Source organism: Cheilinus undulatus, linkage group 2 (genome assembly GCF_018320785.1).
Source record: "Cheilinus undulatus linkage group 2, ASM1832078v1, whole genome shotgun sequence".
NCBI classification, from domain to species: Eukaryota; Metazoa; Chordata; class Actinopteri; order Labriformes; family Labridae; genus Cheilinus; species Cheilinus undulatus.
This window is the reverse complement of record NC_054866.1, coordinates 47,029,172-47,052,947: the sequence shown is the minus strand read 5'-3', so window position 1 is coordinate 47,052,947 and position 23,776 is coordinate 47,029,172. Positions and strand designations below refer to the sequence as shown.

The 23,776-nt window shown below is 39.3% G+C and overlaps 1 protein-coding gene across 2 annotated transcripts in view; it reads right to left on the bottom strand.

Moving 5' to 3' along the window:
* Positions 1-204: 204 nt before the first annotated feature.
* caln1 (calneuron 1) overlaps positions 205-23,776 on the bottom strand; it is a 123,175-nt gene continuing 99,603 nt past the window's right edge. Inside the window, exons 5-7 of one of the 2 annotated variants that reach the window (XR_005993170.1) lie at positions 20,159-20,315; positions 1,294-5,601; positions 205-1,138 (exon numbers count right to left, since the gene is read on the bottom strand). Coding sequence is in view for 1 of the 2 variants with exons in the window: in XM_041810277.1 (XP_041666211.1) it covers positions 5,474-5,601; positions 20,159-20,315 (285 nt within the window). In the remaining variant the exon portion in view is untranslated. Of the gene's footprint in view, positions 5,602-20,158; positions 20,316-23,776 lie in introns of both variants that reach the window. The other variant, XM_041810277.1, reaches the window with a different exon arrangement.

Here is a 23,776-nt window from a genome sequence, read left to right as displayed (position 1 = left end):
TCGCTCTGCCCTAACTTCATTACTGTTAGCATTATTGTTTTATTATTGATTTATCATTTATAATTGTTTGTGTTCTTTTTACTTGTCATGTTTATTATCAGGTTTATGGTGAGACCGTCTCTTCCACAGAGACATTTAAGTTTGAACCCTGGTGTTTGTGAATATGAGCGTGTAAAAGTGTCCAATAAAACAAAGAGCCCCATGTAAAAAACACAGTTTTATTGCCTCAATGCTTGATCCTTTCACCATTGTACAAGTTCCCATATTTACAATATCATAATTATTACGTCTCTAATAAATATTACAACTTAAAATCTGTCTCTAATCTACAGGTTTAAATATCGCACATGCAAAGTATGTATAGTGTGTGCTTGTCTAGTAGATATGCTATCTTATTAGCTATGTACAAAGTTACATAACAAAAACAGAGGATCCAATCATGCTACTGAGACACTGTGCACTTCCCCTCCAAAATAAAAGTCTACTTCTATGATGGAGACATGCAACCCTTCAGTAGGAGCAGGCTGGGACAGGAAAACTGTTAAAACCCCGCCAAAATAAAACCCCAACACAAATAAAAATTAAATGTGAAGGAGAGTTTTTTAAAGGAAAAGGAGAAAACACTTTTCCAGCTGACCACTACATGACAGCAGTGACACTTCTGAGTTTTGTGGTCAGTTTTTTTTTTTTTTAATCAGTGGTGCAAGAATTAAAAAAGCTTATTTTATTAATGAGACTTTTAACAAACAGAACCAGTGTGACCTACAAGGTTTGCAGATTTCTGCACGAGTGCTCTTTTACTCAGTCATCAGTAAATCGTCTTTGTGAGGAACCTTTTACAGGTTCAATCGGACTTTTTCTGCCATAGGCAAGAGATCTGTTCCTATAAATACACGTGTTTAAATATGTGTTAACATACAAGTGCAGCTCTACCTGCAGACGGTAGATCAGAGTCAACCTTTACATTAGACATAAAAATCTGCAACATTAAATATCAACATGAACACGCTGCCTGTAGTCACACTCTGCTGTGATTACAGGGAGAAATACATGTGTGATGGAGAACAGCATGGAGGATTTGATCTCTCTTCACCTCTAGAGGGCGCTCTTGCTCACACCTTCAGCCCTCCTCGTCAGTCTGTTGGACAGGACGACAAGCACAAAGCAAAAACACTGACAAAAACAAACCAAATCATTCATGAGACTCACATTTCTGCCCGGAAATGCTGCTTTTGATCTGGAGTTTCTGTGAGAGGGCAGAGAAAAGCGTCTACGTTGTGTTGTGAGGTTCACCTCTGCAGAGTTCTATGGCTTTGGCAGGAGGGTCCAGAAGGAGCAGAAAGGGTCTTCACCGCCTGCGTCTGTCTGTGATGAAGCAGTCGAGCTCCCTCTCTGCACCTCTGCACCCGAGTGAGCAGAGAGCACCGACACTCATGCACACACACAGAGGGGATAGCAGACCCTCAACAGACAAGTGAGACACTTATTTCAACGTGGTTACATTATTTACAGCAGACACCGACTTGATCGCATGCACATGATAGTATGAGCGTGTCTGGCCCCTGGCTGGGGAAACATGTGGAGATGAGAGTCAGTGCAGGAGTTCAGGACCAAAAGCAGGGGTCTCTGGGACAGTTCAGTGCTGCTGTGGGACAGGTTACACATCCACCAAGTTTTAAATTAATACACAGTCAAAAAGCATCAAATGTCTCTGTCAGAGGTTACATGATGACTTAAGTGAGCCTGCACATCAAGAAGAACAAATCAAGTGTAAGAAGCATTTTTGCTTCAAAGTACTAATTATAAATAATCTAAATGATAGTTGACCGATGTTTCAGCTCTTTAAATGAGAGCTTTCGTTAGAAGGATGAGATGTTTATGCCTTAAAAACATGAAAATGCAATATAAACTTTAAATCAGTTAAAATGCTCAAGAACTGCACACCTTTTCATTAGTTTGAAATTAAAAATAAATCACAACTTGGTGTGCAGTAAATTTAAACCCAAAAACTAATTTATAAACCTTAATTCCAAAAAAGTTGGGACATTATGCAATACAGTTATTTGCAGAACCTTTTAACCCATAATCAGTCAAAGACAAGACTTTCAATACTCCAAACAAGAGAGCAAAAAAGGACCATACACTACTCAATTTTTCTTTTTTAAACTGACACACACTCTGGATATCATGCCAGTAACAAAATCCAAAAAAGTTGGGACACAGGCAAGAAAATGCTGGGAAAGTTCCAGAATGCTTAAAAACTACTTGTACATCCTACAGGTAAGTAGGTTCATTGGAAACCATTATGGTACTGAAAGGCTCAGTCATTCAAAATCAGTGATTGTGTGGAGTTCTCTGGCTTGTGGCAGACTGTGTGAACAAACCTGCTCAACTTGCAACTGCAATAAATTGAAGTGGCTTTCACACCAGGGGCCCGGTCCCAGATCCAAGTGCATTTGAGCCCAAAGTCTGGTTTGTTTTGGTCAGTGTGAATGCAAACGAACTGCACCCCAACACCCCACTTGGGGAGGTGGTCTCGGGCTCGATTCATGCGTACTCTGGCATGGTTCAGATAGGATGTGGTCGTAACACAGCTATATGACATCATCGTTAAAAACTAAATTTCTTTACACGGCACAGCAGTTTGTTCACATTTTTCCTCAATAAAAGGCAGTAATCATCAGAATCAACTCAACAAACAATCTTTTACAACTCACCTTACAGATAAACACAGGTTTGAGTCAATGAGATGAGACGCAAAGGCAATAAAGGTCTCCTGTCACCTCAAAAACCACTGTATCCACACAGCTTGAGCCCATTTAATCCACTGAGCTGCACATAGATGTGCAGACACAAAGAGTGACATTGATGATATCTTAAAAAGTGATTTTAAATCATGTGGCAGGATGGACATTTTTGCCAGGTTAAAACAAACCCAAGTGGTGGCCATGATAGCTTCGTCTTTCTCCTCCTTGGCAGGTTTGTAAACCAGCCACAGAAATACCACCACCTGCTGTATCGGACGAGTACATACGCAAGATGACTGACCTGAGGTGGAAAAGTGTGCTGTGGTCTGATGAATCCACATTACACATTGTTCTTGGAATCAGAGGCCGTCGAACTAAAGAAGAAAGGGCTATCTACACGGTTATCAATGCAAAGTTCAAAAGCATCTGCAGTGGTGTGGGGGTGTATCAGTCCCCATGGCATGGGTCACTTGCACCTCTGGGAAGGCACCATCAGGACTGAGATGGGTTCTTATAGGTTTTGGAGCAACATACCATTAGCCTCATAGCATAATTGCTGAAGTCATTTTTGGCAGAACTGAGATGTCTGCCTTACTCTACCGATTCATTGTGCCTTATTGCCGATATCCTCAGCCAATCAGGGTGCTTGTTACAGTCCATTAGTCATCCATTTATCATAATCTAGGCAATTTTATTTTACATAAACCTTGTTGTGGTTTTTCTTTTGTGAGAAACTTGTTCACACATCTGGTAGAAATTACTGTTAGAGTATAATTAAATAAAAAAATCTCTGTTTACCAAAATGTGTTTTTTTCTTGTTTTCTGCAAACCTTAAAATATGGCATAGGCAGTTATGCTATGAGGCTAACTTCCATCCAGACAGCTTTAAAAGAAAGGTCCCTGTTGATTTCAGCAAGACAATGCCCACATTCTGCATGAGTTACAACAGCATGGCTTCACAGTGAGAGTGTGGGTACTAGACCGGCCTAGATGCATTCCAGACTTGTTTCCCACTGAAAATGTATGGCACAATGTGGAGTGCAAAATACAAAAATCAAAACTGCCACTTGTTTTTTTTTTCTTCTTTCTTTTTCAATTATATTTTTGGCCATTTTATGCCCTTATCTATACAGGAATGCTTTTATGCTTTTAGTTATGGATCTAGTCAAAAACAGGAATGAGAGAGTAGGGGAGAGACGTGTGGGAAAAGAGCCACAGACATGACCTGAACACTTACATGGGACATGACCCCAACCTTCAGGCCATCTGCAACAACAACTTATGATGTAAATAAAGCAAGAATGGGAGAAATTCCACTTTCAGTACTTCAACAATGAGTGTCTTCAGTCTCCACAGACTTACCAGAGTATTGTTAGAGGAAAAAGTAAAGTAACATGCTCCAATCCCAACTTTTTTGGAATGTGTTGCACGCATCAAATTCTGTATGTGTGTATATTTTCAAAGAACAATTTAGTTGATCAGTTTGAACCTCATCTTAGTGCTGTATACAATCGATTAGAGGTTGAAAATGATTTACAAATAGCCATATTCTGTTTCAATTCACATCTTACAAAGTGTCCCAACTTTTTCAAAACTATTTTTTTCTGTTTGAGTTAACCTAACTTAACTTATTTGTAAAGGGAACAATCAAAAATAAGTGTTGTCATGTGATGCATCCTACTAGAGTTAATGTGATAGTAAAAGCTGACAGAACGTAAATTCAGTGGGACTGAATAAAAAATCTCTTCAGTGTTTTGAACTTGTGTGTCATTGCTGCTGTACCTCAACCATTCTCTAATGCTGACCCATGCAGACTCAGCATCACCTATTCTTGATTCTCCTCTGGTGCTGGTGATGTTTTCAGCAAGAATATTTTTCAAAATTAAATAAAGCATAAATGACATGTTCAGTTCCAGTGATAAAAAGGTGAAAGAGCATTGAAAAGATGCATTTAACCTTTGACACTTAAACCTGATCTCTGCACTTGGAGCAGCGTTCACCCCGAAGATCATGCAGGGTTCATTATGAATGCCAAAACAAAGTCTGCAGCTACCATTCAACACTTCCCTCACTTTTCGGCTTGGTTTGTCCGGCTGGTGAACTGATGCCAGCACCTCGCACCAGCCCACAGACGCAGCAGCTGAAAAAATAAATGTTATTGGAGAGCTCAAGTATCGTAGCACCAGGAGAGCTCCAGGAGCTTTGGCCCAACACATTCAGACCCTTCTGTCTGAGCGGCGCCGGGCTCTGCAGAGCATTGTCCTTCCAGGAACGATAATAAGGGGGCGATTGTTCCTTTCCACTTATTGCCTCCCAGACTGGTAGCTCATCAGACTCATGGTGGGTGACAGATCTGCAGACACAAGCTTCACATCTCAGCAGCTCTGAACTCCTGCACTGAACGGAGCTTTTCTTTAACTTTTTTTTTTTATTGCATCAGGGAAACAGACAGGACAATTATTCTGTGTAATGTCAGCCCTTGAGTGTCCCTGTCAGAGTAAAGGGGGAGGAATACGGCATGACTCCTCATGCTGGCTTCACGGTTTTCATTGGACGTTTGGTGGAGAGGTGCACCTCGTTGAAAAAGCTAAAAATAATTTCAAAAATGGATTTTGTCTCTGATTATTTTGAGTGTTATTCCTTGTAGTCCTATCAGCAGGGATATGACCTCACCCACTGGCATGCACATGCAGGCTGGCTGGTCCCCCGCTCACAGTATGGAGCGGCTACTCCATGCCGTTCCTCAGCATCTGATTGGCTGCGATGAGCATGACGCTGATGATAAATGCCATGGCGAAGGCGCAGATGAGGCTCTTCCTCACGCACGTCTGACGGTTCTGCTTTGAAGGGTGAACTGAAAGACAAAAAGCAGGAAGACGAAGAGCACCAATAAGAAAAACTTCCTTAAATGCCAGTATAAATGATGGTAACCCTTCTGAGTATGACGTGACTTTGAATCTTTCTGCACACATGGAGAGAAAATAATGAAGACAAACAGAAGCAGTGCTGACACAGAGAACATCCATAGTGATTTATTCATACTGTGATTATTCTTCTCTATGACATCCTTCCTCCTCCGGGAGAGCACTTGACCAATGAACCATCCATAACTAACACAGTAACTGCAGCACTACTCTGTCAGAATATCTGATTTGTGGGTTGTTTGGAGAATGAATTTTACTTAAATCAAGTGAAGAAAAGAGGATTTTGGTTTCTAATAGATGGACGTTTACACATGATGAAAAATAATCCTGACATATGAAAATAAACTGAGGTGGTCTGGACTGTTTAATCTTTTTCAGATAGGTTTGATGCATTCCTGGAGTTTAAGTGCTAGGGCTGGGCAATTAATTGCAAACGAGATTAAATGGCAATATGGCATACTGCAATGTACAAATCCCAGATGTTGCAATATTGCTTTAACTTGAAGCATGTCAAAATACCAGTTTGATACATTCATTTTGTGCAGCAGCAGAGATTTGATAAACATTCAAGTGTCATTTTTTTAATGGTTTACAAAAATAGTCCTTTCCGTGTTTTATGTATGTTTTTTTTTATTAAAACGAGTGACATAAAAATGATAACTCCCATATTATAAAAGCAGTTTGCAATACGAACAACAATAATTGCAATTAGTCATATTTTTTCAATCATTCCACTGTAGTTCATTCCATTTAATATTGATGAAGCTTAGCATTAGTTCACGTAAGTCATAACCCTAGTCGTGCCTAGCCAGCTTACACCAATTGTCACCTCCCAGGTCCCACAGCCAATCACAGCTCTTTCTCTCACCACAGCGGTCTATTTAAAGATGACGTACTGCTAACTTATTCCTTCTTGAATGCTAATGCAGCACGCTGCTGCTGGCAAAGCTTCACCTCCTCCACCCCAGCCTCCTCCATTATAGCTTAAAGCTTGTTGCTCCCTCCTATTCAGATTTATGCTACTATTGATTAATTGCTTCTGAATCATTTCAATGTTTTCAATGCACATTGTCATAACTGTGGGGGCTTCTAGCTACACACTCCATTGAGAGTCAAGGCATGCTGCTTGACTAACCCAGGGAGCGTCTCTACAGCAGAGCCCTCTCTGCCAAGCAAAACTGCAGTAGATCCATTTTGCAATAAAATGGTTGAATGTATGATGAGAGTGCTTCTGACTAAATGTCAGAGGTGTCAAAAGTATTCACATTCATTCCTCAGGTAGAAGTATAGATACTAGGGTTTAAAAAGACTTCTGTAGAAGTTGAAGTATCAACTCAGCCTTTTTACTCAAGTAAAAGTGTAAAAGTACTGGTTTCAAAACTACTTAAAGTATGAAAGTAAAAGTAATGTGAGGGGGAAAAAATGCCATTAAAGACAAAAGCTTAGGCTGCGCAACAGAGGCCTATAGTGCCCTACCCCACCTTCCCAGAAAATATTTTTCTAAAGGCCATAATGACTATAATGTTATATTTAAATGTTAATGTTGAAAAATTTTGGATGCACCTGTTTCAGCCACACTTATGCCCATTAAAAATGAACGCATTTTAGTACAATGCAAATACATTCAAGAACCATATACTAGCAACCTCCTCGCTGGTGATTGGTTGGGACATTTCACTCGAGTTCTCTTGAGTCTCTGCCACGGACATCTTCGTACCAGCCTACATATGTCTGCTATTTCCTTGCTGGAGTGTGACGTGATTTGGTGTGATGGATCGCATACAAACCAATAAAGTGTGGGAATGGTGTTATGTTTATACTTCTCATCCAACCACAGTCAAATTCACTGGATCATGAATGGCGTGATTTATCTGGATAGGTTTTTGTGGTTTTTTTTGTGTGTTTTTTTGAACGATGACAAGCCACGATGAAAACAAGCTGAAATGAAATAGGAGTAACAAGGCAATTGTTAAAATGTAAGGAGTAGAAGTAAAAAGTAGGCTTAAAAATAATTACTTCAGTAAAGCATAGATACCCAAAATTTCTACTTAAGTAAGGTAACTAAGTATTTGTACTTAGTTACTTGACACCTCTGCTAAATGTAGGTTGTAATGTAGAATGATGTACTGCTTGAATTTGTGGAAAAATACACAAGAGGAGAAACCCAATAGTAATTGCATATCAAATTGCAATCGCAATTCTAGGGGGAAAAAAATCGCAATTAGATTATTTTTGCAAATCGTTCAGCCTTATTAAGTGCTTTTATTTTGGTTGTACCTCACTGCTGCTGTCATCATAAATGCATTAATGACAATGTAATTATGGTCCATAATGCATGCATTCATTCGATCTAATCCTAATGCTATAGCTTCCCTTTCAGCACAGTTTAATTTTGCCACTGAGCATCTCTCTGATGTAAAATAATTCTACCATATCTGCAATTATGGTGGAAGAGATTAGCGAGGATGCTGCTAAAGCGCAATTTTTATAAAAACTTGACGACATTTCTTCGTTAAAAGAAGAACAAAGAACAGCAGTGAGTTGTTTTCTTTTCAAAAACAACCAAAGTCGTGTACTGACATGTCTACGCATTTTGTTATGCAGCTCTCTATGGAGTTTACTTGTCGATAGTGGCGCACTTCAGTTTGGGGCTATGACATCACGTGTTTTGTTGCTCTGATTGGCCCGTAAAGATGTGACAGACAGAAAGTTTATCCAATCACCCTCATAGTTTTTTCAAAGGCTCTGTCCTTTCCCAAACCCTGTCTATGGGGGGTTTACCAGATGGGTGAAGAGAATGAAGAGGTTGAAAAAATAATAATAATAAAAAAATTATATGAAAAGTAAAATGAAAGGTAGAGATGTGTGTTCAGATAGGACTTCTGTGCATTATAGACAATTTTGCCACAATTTTTTCTCCAGACACCCACTGGAAAGTACTCTGTGACCCACCTTTGGGTCCCGACCCACCAGTTGAGAACTGTTGGTACAGATAGTGATATACAGTATTGCAATGCTTAATGTATTGAAAATGTTTAAAAAACAGATTAATATCAAATCATGACCATAAATGCATGTTTGGACTCAGTGGTTCGATTATCAGGGGTCCTAAAGCTGAAGTTAAAACTCCTACTTTTCACTAATAAATCCCTCCCTAATGTTTTAATTGATTTGACAGGTTTTGACTTACTGTTGGTCATGGTAAGGTGGTAGTTTGTGGCTCTCTATAATAAACTTGCCTTGTTCTTCAGTATTTTAAAGTTTTATCCAGCCTGTTCAGGTGTATCAGTGAGACTAGATTTAAATTTAGAAAGGTGTCTGGACTGTAAACAGAGCTGAAGCTGTGAGAAGAACCAGCTTCATGCTTCCTGCACAGCACTCACACACCTGACAGGAAAATCCACCTGAACACAACCATTCTCTCTCCTTAATACCTCTTTTAAAGGTTAAAGATATGTGAGTGCAGTAAATGACAGCATGTTGAACTGAAGGGCGTTCTACAGAAATCCAAGCTGACACACAAACTTTCACGCTGTAGCAGTCCTGCCTCTCTCTATGAGATCATTTTCTGGTTCAATCAACCTCCGGCTCTCACAGGCAACTCAGCGGCGTTTCCTCCCTGGAGCGGGGCGGCGGACTGCGAGCCGCCGAGAAGATTTCGCAGAGCCGCGGTAATTAGGAGAGCCGGGCCAATGACCCACAGCCACACAGCTCACACTCTCCCTCCCGCTCTATTTTTAACTCTCAATTCAAGAAGCACTGAAGTCATCAAAAACGGCTCCTGACTGCTTGTTAAAAAATAGCTATGTGGAAAGTAGGGCAGAAATTTTAACTCTGTTCTTGGCTTCAGCGCTGGTGTCGTTTGTTGAGAAGTACTATTCCAGACTTCATATTAAACATGACGTGATGCAACTTTCAGCCAAAGGGATTATCTAAGAACCAGTGAAGAGCCAATTACAGAGCTTATGTAACAAACACCACACTTTCTCATGCTTTATGTTCATATAGAGATGAGAAGCCATAATGTACATGACTGGTTTATTTTTGTTGTGAAAATGTTGGGCGTGATGTAAAGACTGCCACATCGTGAACTGCTTCTGGAAGCTGCTGACTTGTGATGTACCGTGATTATTCTCTGCCTTCTATTGAGAGTAAACCAATGTTTTTGTTTCACAGATGAATTTCACATAATGAGGGAGAAAAGCTGTTAAAAGTGTCCTTCCTAGTTTGTGCTGTATCGACCTGTATCGGCAGCGTCAGCAGTAAAATTTCTGCCATGGAATAAAATTTTGCAACATCTTCATCACCAGTTTAAAAACATGGTATTTTTAGTACTCATGCAGGTAAAACTGATGCCAAGGTTAGCATAGCAGAGTGATATATGACAGACAACAGCTCAGTCTGTGTCCAGCCATTAGTGTGTTTAGCTGTAGCATTTCGAGCAGCTGGGTAACCAAAAGTCACTTCCTTGTGCAGTTCTGATTAAGCACAGTAAACATGTGCTCCTTCCTGTCCAGCAACATACAGCGAGTCTGTTCATATTGCAGAGTATCTCATGGGCCCACAAGCTACATGCTGCATTTGTTTGTCTCTGTTTGTCTTTAGACCAGCACTGCAGATATTTGCTTAAGTAGCTGTTATAAATGGTGGATGGGATGGGGGGGTGGGGGACCCACCAAGATATTGTATTTGAATCAATCATTTTAACAATGCTCTGCAATGTGAACATACTTGCTGTATGTTACTGTTATTACAGCCGTCAACCTTGGAGAGGATCGACCACACATTTACTGTACTGTGTTTACTGTTTGGCAAGTTCTCGGACATAATGATCATTGTCTAGAATGGGCATACTAACTTGAGAAAAGACTATCTTATGCAGCTTGGTTGGGATTAGATCAAATATAGTACCCAATACCAGCCAATACGTAATACCTACATTAATTCTCCCCAATCTATCTTCACGAACTTAGATCAGTTATCTCATATTTTAGACCAAATCTCAACCAAGCTCATATTTCCCCAATGTCATGATTGCAATTTAATATGTGGTTATTTTTAGATTCCTCATTTTATGTAGTTTTCAACAAATCACAGCAAAAAAATCATTTTATATTATAACCATCATCCAGCCAGGACCCCCTTTATGTATATATACATTTATGAAAATGAAAAAAGATTTTTTTTAATTTTCACACATTAAATGCTTGATTTAGTCGAATTCAAAGTTTTTTAAGAATCTACAAGAACTGAGAATCATTTTGTGCTCCATACGTGCACAGGCTGCTAGTACAGTGTTAACCGTAAATCCTCTGTTAGACTACAAGCATGTAAGAGGAAGGCAGCTGCATTCTTACAATTATCAATTAATTTATCCATCATTTACTTAGGGCTTTTTATGACTCATAATTGTTGATATTGTAAGAGCATGCCTACACTAGTAGGAGTACGGGTGAAGTAAAGGTGTTGATGAGAAGTCCATGTGTTGGTCTGCTGTCTGGATGCTGAGATGGGGGGGGGGTTGTGGTCTAGACATTAATTTTGGGTCCAGTCAACTGAACCTGCCGTCAGCCTCATAAAACACCTTCTCAGCACTCAGAGTAACGACACCAGAGCCAAACCTCCACACAGGACATTGTACAGAGGCCCGCTGTGGTCATGAAGGTAATGAAGTGTGTGCTGGTCTCTAGGCTGCAAAATGATGGATGTCGACACCGCTTTATGCTTCACTTGAGCTTTAAAATTAGTTGGTCTGAACAGTTATTGTTAAAATGATTGATTCAAATACAAAAACCTGCAGGAGACAATCATCTAAGAGAAAAACATGTTTTGTGATGACACTGTGAAAGATTAGCAGTTGGTTTAGAGACATCTGATCATAGCATGCAGATCTGACAGAGAAATAAGCTTGACATAACACATAAATGTAGAAAAAAACTGTTTTTCAAGAAAGCTGGATGGATTTTGCAGGTTCAAACTAAAAAATAATTATCTTACTTAACATGAAAACGTTAAAAACAGGATGATTTCAACCTGACACACCAGATATACTTGAGTTTTTGGACATTTGTTGACAAATGTGCTGTCACATTTATTACAGGCCAGTCAGAGCTACAGAACATACTGAGCTCTACAGGTAGCTGTTATCATTGTACACTATCAGTGGAGCCAGTTGGTAAATCAAACTCTTACCAAAGCCAGTCAGCAGAAGAGCAGAAACATCTTTTTCGGTGGATTCAGCTAAAATTTCAGCTTAGATTTCTATGATCTTAAATGATGCAGGCACACATTATAGACATATCAAAGGTGATCATAACTGAGATAAGAGGATCTTAAATCCACAGCAGCTGTGATGTTCATGGATTAGAGTTGATTTCCACACTTTGCCTCCTGTCACGCCTGGACAGCTGCTACTCTACTGCGTTTCCCTGCTCTTTTACGCCATCGGTGCAATTTGCTCAGCAATGAATCAGTGCTTGGTGAACTTGTGCGGATCGGTGGTTACATTTTTTATTCTGTTGTTTTTCAGCTCCACACCGTATTGATTCCAGAGTGAGGTGATGCCGCAGGGAAATCAGGAGCCTTTTATGCTACCTCATATATCAGAAAGCTGGAGAAATAAGCACCACAGGAGCGTGATGAATTGTACTCACAATGAATCTCACTCTGACACAATGTATTGATTTCACCATGACTGAGCACATGTTGGTGTCCTGTTGTGGCAGCTGCGACTCGGACCTTCAGGCCAACAGATGTTCTGATTCTGCGACGGTCAGTGTTCATCATAAAGCCAGCAGGAATATTGTGCTGGCTCACTTCACACCAGTTTAAAGAGGCTGATAAAATGCCGGAGTGACCTGTGTTATCCTCACTGGCAGCAGCTGAGACGCTGCAAGGTCAGGCTGGATTAACAGGCAGGTTATGTTTGGTAAACAGAGACAATGAGAGCCTCGTTTACAGGAGTTATACACGCTGGTGATTTATAGACTATGAGGGAAACAAAGCCACCATGATGGCACCCATTTGTATGTTAGACCCCATTAACTGGGTGTCACCTCATCCCCAATGTTAAGATTTTTCTGAAATTTTTTCCTAAAATTGCCCCTTATCAGCATAGAGAAATGGCCTGTCTACGCCCATATAAGGACATGAGACTACAGGGTCATGTGGAAACACAGAAGACATACATAAGTGAGAAGCAAAATGTCAGTGATATCCAATTTAAAGTAGACTGTAAAAACAATGATGTACTGATTCCAAGTAGAGGAAATATTTCCATAGTTCTCGAGCTGCTCGAAACACGACAGTCTGGCTGCAGATCTCAGACGCCCCCCTTGCAGACCTCTGCAGTGAGATGCCTCATCTGCCAGAAAGGAAACACACTAAAACTTTCAAAATCATATTAAACTTCCAGTTAGGGTTAGGGTTAGCATATCAAAAGTTCAAAGTCCAAACCTGACCTGCTAAACTTAATCACAAAGTAAGTGAAAAAAAACTAGCCTAGTGAACGTATGTAAGGCCAAAGCTAACAAAGCTACATTAGTTAGCTATAAACTGCAAAGATAACATTTAACATTCAGTTAAAGCAAACAAAGCTATGTCAACTATGTTAGATGAAGCTATGTTAGCTAAACTTAGACCTGTTTTAGGAGTAGTTAGCTTACAGTGGCTCACTTTAGCTTCATAAACTTTAGCTAAAGCTAACAAAGCTATGTCAGTCATGTTAGATGATGCTATGTTTGCTAAACTTAGACCTGTTTTAAGAGTAGTTAGCTTACAGTGGCTCACTTTAGCTTCATTAACTTAAGCTAAAGCTAACACAGCTATGTCAACTATGTTAGATGATGCTATGCTTGCTAAAGCTAGGAGTAGTTAGCTTGCAGTGGCTCACTTTGGCCACATTAACTTTAGCTTAAGCTAACATAGCTATGCTGGCATACATTCTATGTAGTGACCTTGACTATGTAGCTAGCAAAGTTACATTAGCCATAGCTATGCTAACAATGCTAAAGCAAGTCACTGTATACATTACTACTCATGTACAACATTTAATCCTGTATTAAAACTCTGATCCTTCTTCTGTTTTATTAGTGGGGATGCTGAGCATCCACACCATTAGGTTATTAAATGTTTTTTAGTCTACAATGTCTGTGATTATTTCATGAATGTAACTGCTGACTTTGTTTATAAATAAAGTTGAATAAAAAGAAAAAAATCTAAAATGTTATGTACCAGAAAATTACATCTCTTCTGTTCTTACAGAGGCAGTGTCTCACAGTAGTGGTCTGTAAGAGGGGGTGCCTGAGATCTGCGGTCTGCAGCCAGACCCCCTCACTCAAAGTTAAACTGAAAAAAGCAGATTTACCTTGGGGGGGGGGGGATGTCAAACTTCGACATATCCAGCTATCATAGAGTGAGAAGCATCAAAAAAACGTCATTTTATGTGCCACCATAACATTTCACCGTATTGAAATGATCCTCAAATTTGCATATCAAAGCTAATTTTTTATAGTTTTATTCTATTATATATAATTTACTGTTTCTTGGTTGTTTAGAAATGGGGGTACTCTTATGGAGACTAAGAAATAGGTGGGTACACTCAATATACACTGTAACATGGAACTGAAATAAAGCCAATCATGAAACAAGCTGACTAGAGGAGGAAGCACAGCAAACACAGTCATGGCGATGATACTAAACACAAAGCACAAAGTTATATGGAATAGAGGAACAACTTCTTAATTTGTGGTGACAACATGAGTGTTCATACATGTCCTGAAAAACACGAGGAGAGGAGTGAGACAGAAACGACTACAGCATACTGTACTTTACTTCAGATAGTGAGTCTAGAATGACATACTGTATATAATTCTGTTGTCTATCCATTTGTCAGAGTGTTTATTTTTAAAGAGTCCCACAGCCTGACATGAGCTGAGAAGCTAGTTAAAACCTCACCACGTCATCAGTCAATGACAAAGAAGACTGACGGCCACATTCACACTGCTCTGTCCCTCCGGATCAATCATAATCATCAGTATGTTGTGACTCTGCATGACAAAGACTGAACGTTTCCTCTGAACAGCAAACATCATAAACAAGCAGGTCTGAGAGTAAAAAGAGGAGCGTGCTTCGACGTGTGAAGAGGGCTTTGAGAGGTAAATTAATTGAATAAAAAGTGAGTGTTTGAGTGTAAAAGTGGGGCTTAACAGCAACAAGCATCTGCTCAGTGAGAAGCTAACAGATGCTTGTTATCACGGTGTCCTTCACATAATGCCGGTGATAAAACAACCACCTGATCTGCATGCTGAGCACTAAGACACGAGACTGCACCAATCTTTCATTTCCCCTAAACTGTAAATGTTTCATGTAAATTTAAATAAAGTTCAGCAGGAGTTCAAGCAGGAAGATTATCTTTATGCCTCATTTAGTCCCATCACTTTCTCTCTTGCTCTCGGCATCTTTAACCAGCTGATCATGGCGGTGTTTCAGTTTAACCAACCAGATTTTTACTCATTCTGCTTCAGACTAACTTTGAATGTTTTCCTCTCTGCTGTCTGAACATTGTGAACCTCCTCCACCTGCATTCACCTCCAGTTTATCACATCCAGCATCCAGACTGAGCTCCCAGAATCCTCTCCTCTTTTATCTGCATCCTCACACTACCATCACAAGCATCCAGATGCCTTTAGAGGTGTCGTACACCTTACATCTCATAAAAGCACCCACTTATATTTTAAAAACCAGGCAACATTTTAATTAAAGTTCACATATTAGATGTTAGATTTCTTCAGGAGAGCCACATTCATTTCCTGAGAGGGGCGGAGTCAGACAGCAAGGTCAGAGCAAGGTTGAAACAGAGGTTTCTATAGACATACAAAAATCCAATACCGAAGTGTTTTTCAGCAACAAACTCCACAGGCATGTTCTGAGGACCTCCGAGACCAATATAAACTTGTCTTAAATATGTGACATTTAATGTCATTAGAACCTAAAATACAAGTAGCTTTATATTTTTTGAGGCTGTTGATTATTTTTTAACTAACTGAATTTTGATGGTTCATCATGATTAATTACAATTTTAGCAGCATGTTTAAAATTCAACTATGCACTTCAAATTATTTTTTTAAATCCATACTGACAATGTGAAGCCTTTCTTACTACTGTCATATGTGTGTGTATATATATATATATATATATATATATATATATATATATATATATATATATGAAGACAAAGAGATGTATTTATAATATTTAATTTTAGATTTATTGTTTCGTTAAAAGCTGCACTGTTACGGGGCGCAGGTGGCCTAGTAGTTTATGGCGCACCCCACGTACGCGGATGGCCTGGGTTCGAATCCGGCCTGAGTCCCTTTACCGCATGTCTCTCTCCCCACTCTCGTCCCTGTTTCTAATTCTATCCACTGTCCTCCTCTATCAAATAAAGGCACAAAACTGCCCCCCCCCAAAAAAAAAGAGAGAAAAGATGCACTGTTACACCAGTGTGGCGGCCACATCATCTGCTGCCACCTCGTGTTGGTATTTCTTTTGATTTAATTTGACAAGTCTTGGTCACTTTTTGTTTCCCCTTTAAACAATCACATCACACTTTACATTTGTTAAAACAGACTTCACTTTATTGCAGTGACAGTGGTTTTCTGATTTGGGTGCACATAATTTAGTTAAAATTCTGTCATTTGCTTTAACTTGATGCCATTTGGTTAATTTGCAGTATACTCACACTTTGTTCTCTTTGAGATCACCTGATAAAGGGCCTGCTGGCTGCTTAGGATGGCCTTTTAAGCCCTGCCCACAGGAAGTGGAGGCTGCCAGCAGTGGAGACTGAAGGAGGGGAGACATGGGGTACGTTCGAAAAGTCCATCTTGCTTAGGAAGGTTCCTAACTCAGTGAAACGACCCGGAAGTATTTAAGTGTCGGCCATGATAAGGACTTTTCAAATTCTCCAAATGGTAAGGAAAGGAGCTTCATTGTTTCCTATATTATCTCCTTTAGCCTAGGAAACACTGGAGCATCCTTTACCAAAGGAGAGATGGAAAGACGACCCACAATGCTTTGCGTAAACTTCATTTAAAGTGACGCATCTGTTGACCGCTCATCAGAACAAGTGAATAACTTGAATAACTAGAATAACTTTACTAACCCCGATTTAAACCGTAAAATTCAGAAAAACGTATAATACACGTGATAAACAGAAGGCAGTAGGGATGAACAGAGAAATATTACAGACATGAAAACTTTGTCATTCAACTTATGATCACAATTTCATTTCTTCTCATTTCCATTTTATTTAAATAGTAAACTGATCAGTCTTTTAAACTGTATTTGTCTTGCTATTTTGAAATATTAAACGTTTTAAGTTTGTAAATCACAACCAACTAAAGCGATAAAGTTGGCATGTTGCTATATTGTGATAATTATATTTATCATCATAATTACGCAGGGAAGACGCAGTTTATAGAGCTTTTCACAGAACGAGCTGAAAGGAAGATGAAACCAGAGTAGACTCTGTAATAAATTTAACAGAGACGAGAGAATTACAGAAAAAATGATTAGGTAGGGAATAAAGCAAAAGTATTTAATATCGTTATGAAACAAAATGACTTGAACATTATTCATCTCGTTGTATTGACTTAGTAGAAAGTTCAGATTAAGAGAAAGGTTTCTGCTGTTCTAGATGTTCACAGTTCCTCTTCCTGAAGAGACTTTAGGATATAAAAATCTTACTGAGCTCATATCTCTGACGTTTTAGCGTTCACAGCACATAACAACACAGAGAACGCACCGAATGGAGGTGCAAATTTTGTAGTACAGCAAGGTTGAATTGTAGTTTTTACACAAATACACACGTCACGTCCGTAACAATCCCCTAGAGAAAGTGCAGTCAGATTCCTTACTCACCACAGTTCTCCTTTCCTATCCTCTTACTCCCACCTTTCCTTAACCCTGTGACGTTTCTCGTCGGGGTTACGGAAAAGTGAATAGCAAAGGACTTAGGAGATAATTTTTTGGACTTTTCGAACGCACCCTTGGACTATGATTTACTAGGTTATATTGATTATGATTTACTAATAGGTTAATTTTGGTTGGTTTCTGTTTAAATAAGTTACATGTTTAGTTTGGTGTCACTTTAGTTCCCCTCTTGTTTGTGTCTGTTAGTTATGTCTTGTTAGGTTGAAGCTTCAGTTCTTTTTGCTTAGTTCTCATTTTGATTTTGGGCCCTAGTTTGCATTTTTTTTCCACTTATGTCCATTTTTTGTTGACAAATTATTCCTCCATTAAAGAAATTTTCTATTTTTACACCTTTGTCCCTTTATATATATATATATATATATATATATATATATATATATATATATATATATATATATATATATATAAAAACCTGCCTTATAAAAAAATCTACCCTAAACTTGGTAGATCAAAAGTTACATTAGCTTAACCATGGAATAAAGCACTTGAAAAGGATGCAAAGATTGAATGGTTTTGCATGTGGCAGTTTCTCTCTCTTTATCCTGATCCTTATGGAACAAGGTAAAAAAAAAAAAAAATCAACCTTAGTTAAAAAATAATTCATAAAAGTGCAGTTTGATTCAAGAGTTACCTTCATTTTTGGAGTAGTGTATACGTGCCTGCAGGAAAGAGTCAAACACTACACTCACACTGCAAGCCTTAATGCACAACCCTGATTCTTTTGCTTAGAACTGATTTGTTTCTGTTTGCATTACTTTTAAAATGTAGCCTGTAACAGATCCTCAGTTATCTTCACTAGATTATCACGTGAAAGGCTTCATTCACTCTGCAGTTAAAAGTGACCTGAATCTCAGTTTTTTGCTCATACGTGACTCATTTCTGATTTTTTTTTCTTCTGACAGTGTAAACAGCGCAAGACACATTCAATCTGACATTTTTGTATTAGATCCAGGCCACTCTCATATGTTGGACTAAATCACATATCTAATTTTTAAGAATTAGACCGCAGTCTGAACAGCCTAACAAAAAAATTCCAAAAGACCAGATTTGAGCATTGAGGCCTGCAGTGTGGACGTAGCCAAAGTAAACAATCTGATTTGAAAAGTTGTGACTTATGCTCTTCAAAATGCCATAAAGAACCAGATTAAAGTTTTGCCCTCGTTCACATTTTGCACTAAGATACTTTTAAATGAGCAGCCATACTATGCATTAACTTTACATCTTTAGTGGCAAACTAACATTTGAAATCACTGGAGCTCCTCTTATACAAACAACAGCCTGTACATCATTTCTATGACTCTCGTACTGCGGCTTGGTTTCCCTGTGTGCTGTGTGCAGTGAAGCTGCTCATAATACTTATGAATTACTCACAGGCTAAGAGGTTAACGCTGCATCTTTAACAGCTTTTCTCCCTCATATTGTCAAAAACATGTCTTAAAAGAACATGGCAATGACTCGATTCAAGATGACAAGTTATGAGGGAGTCATATTTGGTCATGATTTGTTGTTTTGTGAGTGACAGGAGCTGTTTTAAAGATAGAAAGAGCCATTTGGGAACTGAAAGACAGGCTCTTATTACTGAGCTGAGACAAATAATAAAGATCTCTGAAAATAGCTACAGTTCCCATCACTCTGAGTGAGGCCGGAAGGACATAACTAAAGCTGGAATAACAAACCTCAGCTGACAGGGCGCTCTTTAGTGTGTGAACATTACATGTACACAATGGATCCAGTCCGGATTCAAGCATCCCTGACCACCTCTGTCTGCAGTCTGACCTATCAGACATCAAACTGTCATTAGTATACATCAATTTGCATCCACTGAAATGATTAAGGATAACCACTTTGTATCCAAATGCCCAAGTCTGATATAAATCTTTGTTAAAAATGGGTCAATGCGGCCAAATTTCTCAAGATTGGAAACCTGTTTCTTTCTTTTTTAATACAAATGTAAATGAAATATCAAGTCCTAATGAAGTCTCTGCTGACTGTTTGGTTTTCTGCTCTCTTTCTCTGATCTGAATCTCTCTTTGACCAGAGCATTAAAGACCCACACAGGGCTGAATTTCTGAGTCTGGATATCAGCCAGGCACATGAAAAACATAAATGGTCTGAAATTGTTTGAAATAGAAACAACTTGAAAGAAACAATCCCATTTTTCACTTTAGCCAGAGAGTAAAAAAGCACCAGAATCCCCTCTGCTGCTCTCTATAAATCTTGGATGTCCCTTTTTCAGAGTGAGGTCTTTAATATTTCATCTGCATCACTTCTGAACCGACGACCAGCTGACTCTGGTCTTCAGCAACGCTCCAATCAATAAACCAGCAGGTGTGCTGCTGTGACCCTGATGCCTGTAGATCTTGACGAGGGAAGTTTAAATTCCTCCTGACAGCATGGATCTCTTCCTCTCTCACAAACAGCTCGCTGTATGTTGAGCTAGCACTAATGCAAACCTCGGTGCGTGTTAGCGGGGTTAGCTCGGGGACTCGCGCTCACCTCCCTCAAACTCTGTCTGACAGTTCCCAGAGTTTTCCTTCAGGCTCTCTTCCTCGTTGATGATGATGTTCTCGATGTCCTTCATGGTCAGGTGATCACGGAAGGCGTAGAAGAGGATGTGTTTGAGCTCCTCCAGCGTGATCCTCTGCATGTCGAACTGCAGGATGAGAGAGAAGGAACTATTTTAGGTTCATATAAATAAATCGTGTGCACTTCTGCAGCATGCCTGGCAGCAAAGCATATTACCTGACAAGGGCAAACTTATGTTTACTAATTCAACACAACTCGTACACATTTTTGGAGCAAGTGTGCAAGCTTTCGATAGAATAACACGCCCAGCAAATCCATCATCATGTCACTTAGAGACTTTGGTGCCAAAAACCAACAATAAAAAATGTCCAAAGCACACAGCCAGAAAAAATCTGCTATGTGTAAATCATGACGCATGTTCCTGTAAATCTTTACAATGCACATCCCTCCTCCTCTTACAGATGTCACTTTAATGCTTTCACTTTAATCACAGTGTTGCACAAAGTTGATTAAATGGAATGTGCCGGAGTTACAGCTTGAAGGTGTTGATTTACTGTTTGGTTTAAGCATTTACACAACTCATCCAAAAGAAGGCACTCACACGCATTACAAGCTCCACGCAAGCAGGATGTGTAAACAGAGATTTGAAGGTCTTACTGAGAGGACAGACAAAGTGCAAAGTTTGAGAATCAGAAGTTCAGAGAAACTTAAAGCTCTGCGACTGGCCTGGTGAGGCTCTTTCTTCAAAACAGCCCTTTATCTAACATCAGAGAGCAGTAATGGAAGAGAGGCTTTAATTTCCTCTCTATGAGGCTGCTTTAAAACAACAGACAATTAGACAGGCAGAGGGAAAAGGCATCAGAGTGAATGGATGTGATACAAACCTGACTGGAGAGGACCAGAAAACGGTAATAAAGACAACAAAAAGGTATAAATTCCTCTGTTGGTGGCATCACAATACTGCTGTGAATTTGCAAATGTGTCTTAGACACCTGTGTCTGGAAGACTCGATCACTGGTTGATCAGTATTCCTGGCTACCATTACACCATGAAGACAAAAGAACAGTCAAAAGGTTATTGAAAAGTACTGAAAAGGAAACAAAACAATTCCAAGACTCTGAACATTCCCGGAGTTCAGTTAAATCCATCATCAAGAAATGGCTTGTGGGAGACTCCATGGTCAAGTGGAAGAAAGTTCTTTGGTCTGATGGGACAACAGTGGTGCTTTTTGGCCATCAGACAAGATGGTGGACACCAAAACACACCAGCACAAACACACCATCCCCACTGTGAAGCACAGTGGTGGCAGCATCATGCTGTGGGGATGCTTCTCAGCAGCTGGCTGTGTCAAGGCTAAAATGAACATGGCAGAGGATTTGGTGCTGGACTTGAAAAAGCCTGTTCACACCCGATCCCTGGGCAACCTGACAGAGCCTGAGCAGTTTTTTAAAGAATAATGGAGTAATATTTCAGTGACCAGATGTTTGAGCCTGATTGAGACCTATCCACACAGACTCAGTGCTGTGATTGCAGCCAAAGGTGCATCTACCAAATACTGACTTGAAGGGGGTGAAGATTTATGCAGTCACTTGTTGTTTTTTTTCTGTCCAAAAAGCCAAATTCTATCGACCATGATTGATTTATAAAATCAATAAAAGGGTGACACATCCAAAGGGGTAAATATGTTTTCGAGGCACTATATGCCTTCCTCTCCTTTTTTCTCCTAAATTCAAACTTTTATTTGAAATGTGTTCCAGTAAAGTGAGCAGCAAACTTGAATGCTTTTTCCATTTCAGTTCTGACCTTTCAAACACATTGTAACTAAAGTTCCTGGGACTGATGATCATAAGTTCCTCTACTCTTGTGGCTGACTCTGGAGAGAAGGTTATGGAGGAAATACAACTAAAATAGCGCTGTAGATAACACTGGTGGGCTCAGAGGGGGTGGGGCAATACTGGTTTTAAACCATCAAATCACAGTCCATTTATTCTCAGTTAAAGCAATTAAAGTTTTAGTCAACTTTTTAACACACAACATCTGTACTTTCCCCTTTCTCACTTTCGTCCCTTTATTTCTGAGACTTTTCCAACTTGATCTTAACTTGCAGTGCCTTGTCTGAGTATAACGGTTGGCTGGCTGAGTAAAGTCATGAATGGCTGCTGTGAAGATAACGGAGGCTGTGCAGGTCAATATAGAGGCTCTAATCAGGATTAAACAGGTGCAAGAACCTGGGTCCAGTTTCATGGCCAAAAGAAGAATTCTCTTCTAGTTCTACCACTCTGACCCCCTCAACCTTGATGAAGCTGTTCAGTCTAAGCAGTGATTCTCAACATGAGGGTCAGGACCACCTCTAAGGGGGTTGCCAGACACTGAGAGGGGGTCTCCAGATGTCTTAAAAAATAAAAGAATGTTTCTTAAAATTAAACATATGCCAATTTACACCAGTTTTGCCAAATTTTGACCCATTTCATCACTTTTCCCCACCAATTTTACCACTTAACCCTTTAACTCCTGAGCCTTTGGACACATTCTTATTTTAACTATAAATGGCACAGAAAGTGTCTTGTTAGTGCTTTTGCCCATTATTCTAGAGTACTTTAATATCTGACAGTTGTGTACAATCTACTGCAACCATATTTAACCATATTTCATTATTTCTTTTGCCTGTTTTTGCCAGTTTAACCCATTTCAGCCTCTGTGTCTGCCTCAGTTAACCCATTTTTGCCTGTTTCAATCCATCACCAAATTTTCCACCCATTTTTGCCACTTTTACCTATTCTTTTTTTTTTGCAAATTTTACCACTATAATCTAATTTTTGACAGTTTAACCCATTTATGCTACTTTTAAAATCCCATTTCACCATCTTTTCCACATATTTTTTGCCAATTTTAACCCATTTAATTCTGTTTTTAAAAAAAGGGATTTAAATCTTTAAGAACGCTTTTTACTAGGGCACAAAAGAATAAAAAAATATTTTTTTATTTGTTAAGAGTTGCCATTATTTAGTTTAAATTTAAAATATGGATATTACAGATTAACTTTACAATGAACCATGATTTTGCTGACCTCCATGATCACCCAGTTCGGCGGGGGGGCTGGTCCACCTTCAGGTACAGTGGGGGTCCCCGGTCTATGGCACCTTTATTTTGGGCATCCCGGGCTGAGAAGTTTGAGAACCCCTGATCTAAAGTCAATTTTGAGTGACATCCTCACCTGTATGTTTTTGTAGAATACATGGTTGAAAACATATTTCTCATCTGTTGTACTATAAAAGTATAGCAGATACAATCGCATATTTGTTTTTTTTTCTTATCCAGAGTTTCTAAATAGTTCACCATCAATGTTTGCCAACATTTTTGCACTGGTGTCCTACAGCATACAGGAGGTGCCCCTCTCATTATTCTTGCTCCTCAAACATCCAGAGTCTGCCACTGGTAGATAAGAAAAGAACAGTGCTTTAGTCTGCATGTGAACAAAGACCACCATGTGTGCTACAAACAGTGTTAAAGTTAGTGATGAAACTCAAAGCTACATGTTATGTAGTGTATATATAAGCTGTGAGACAAAGCAAGACAAGACAAGTTCAG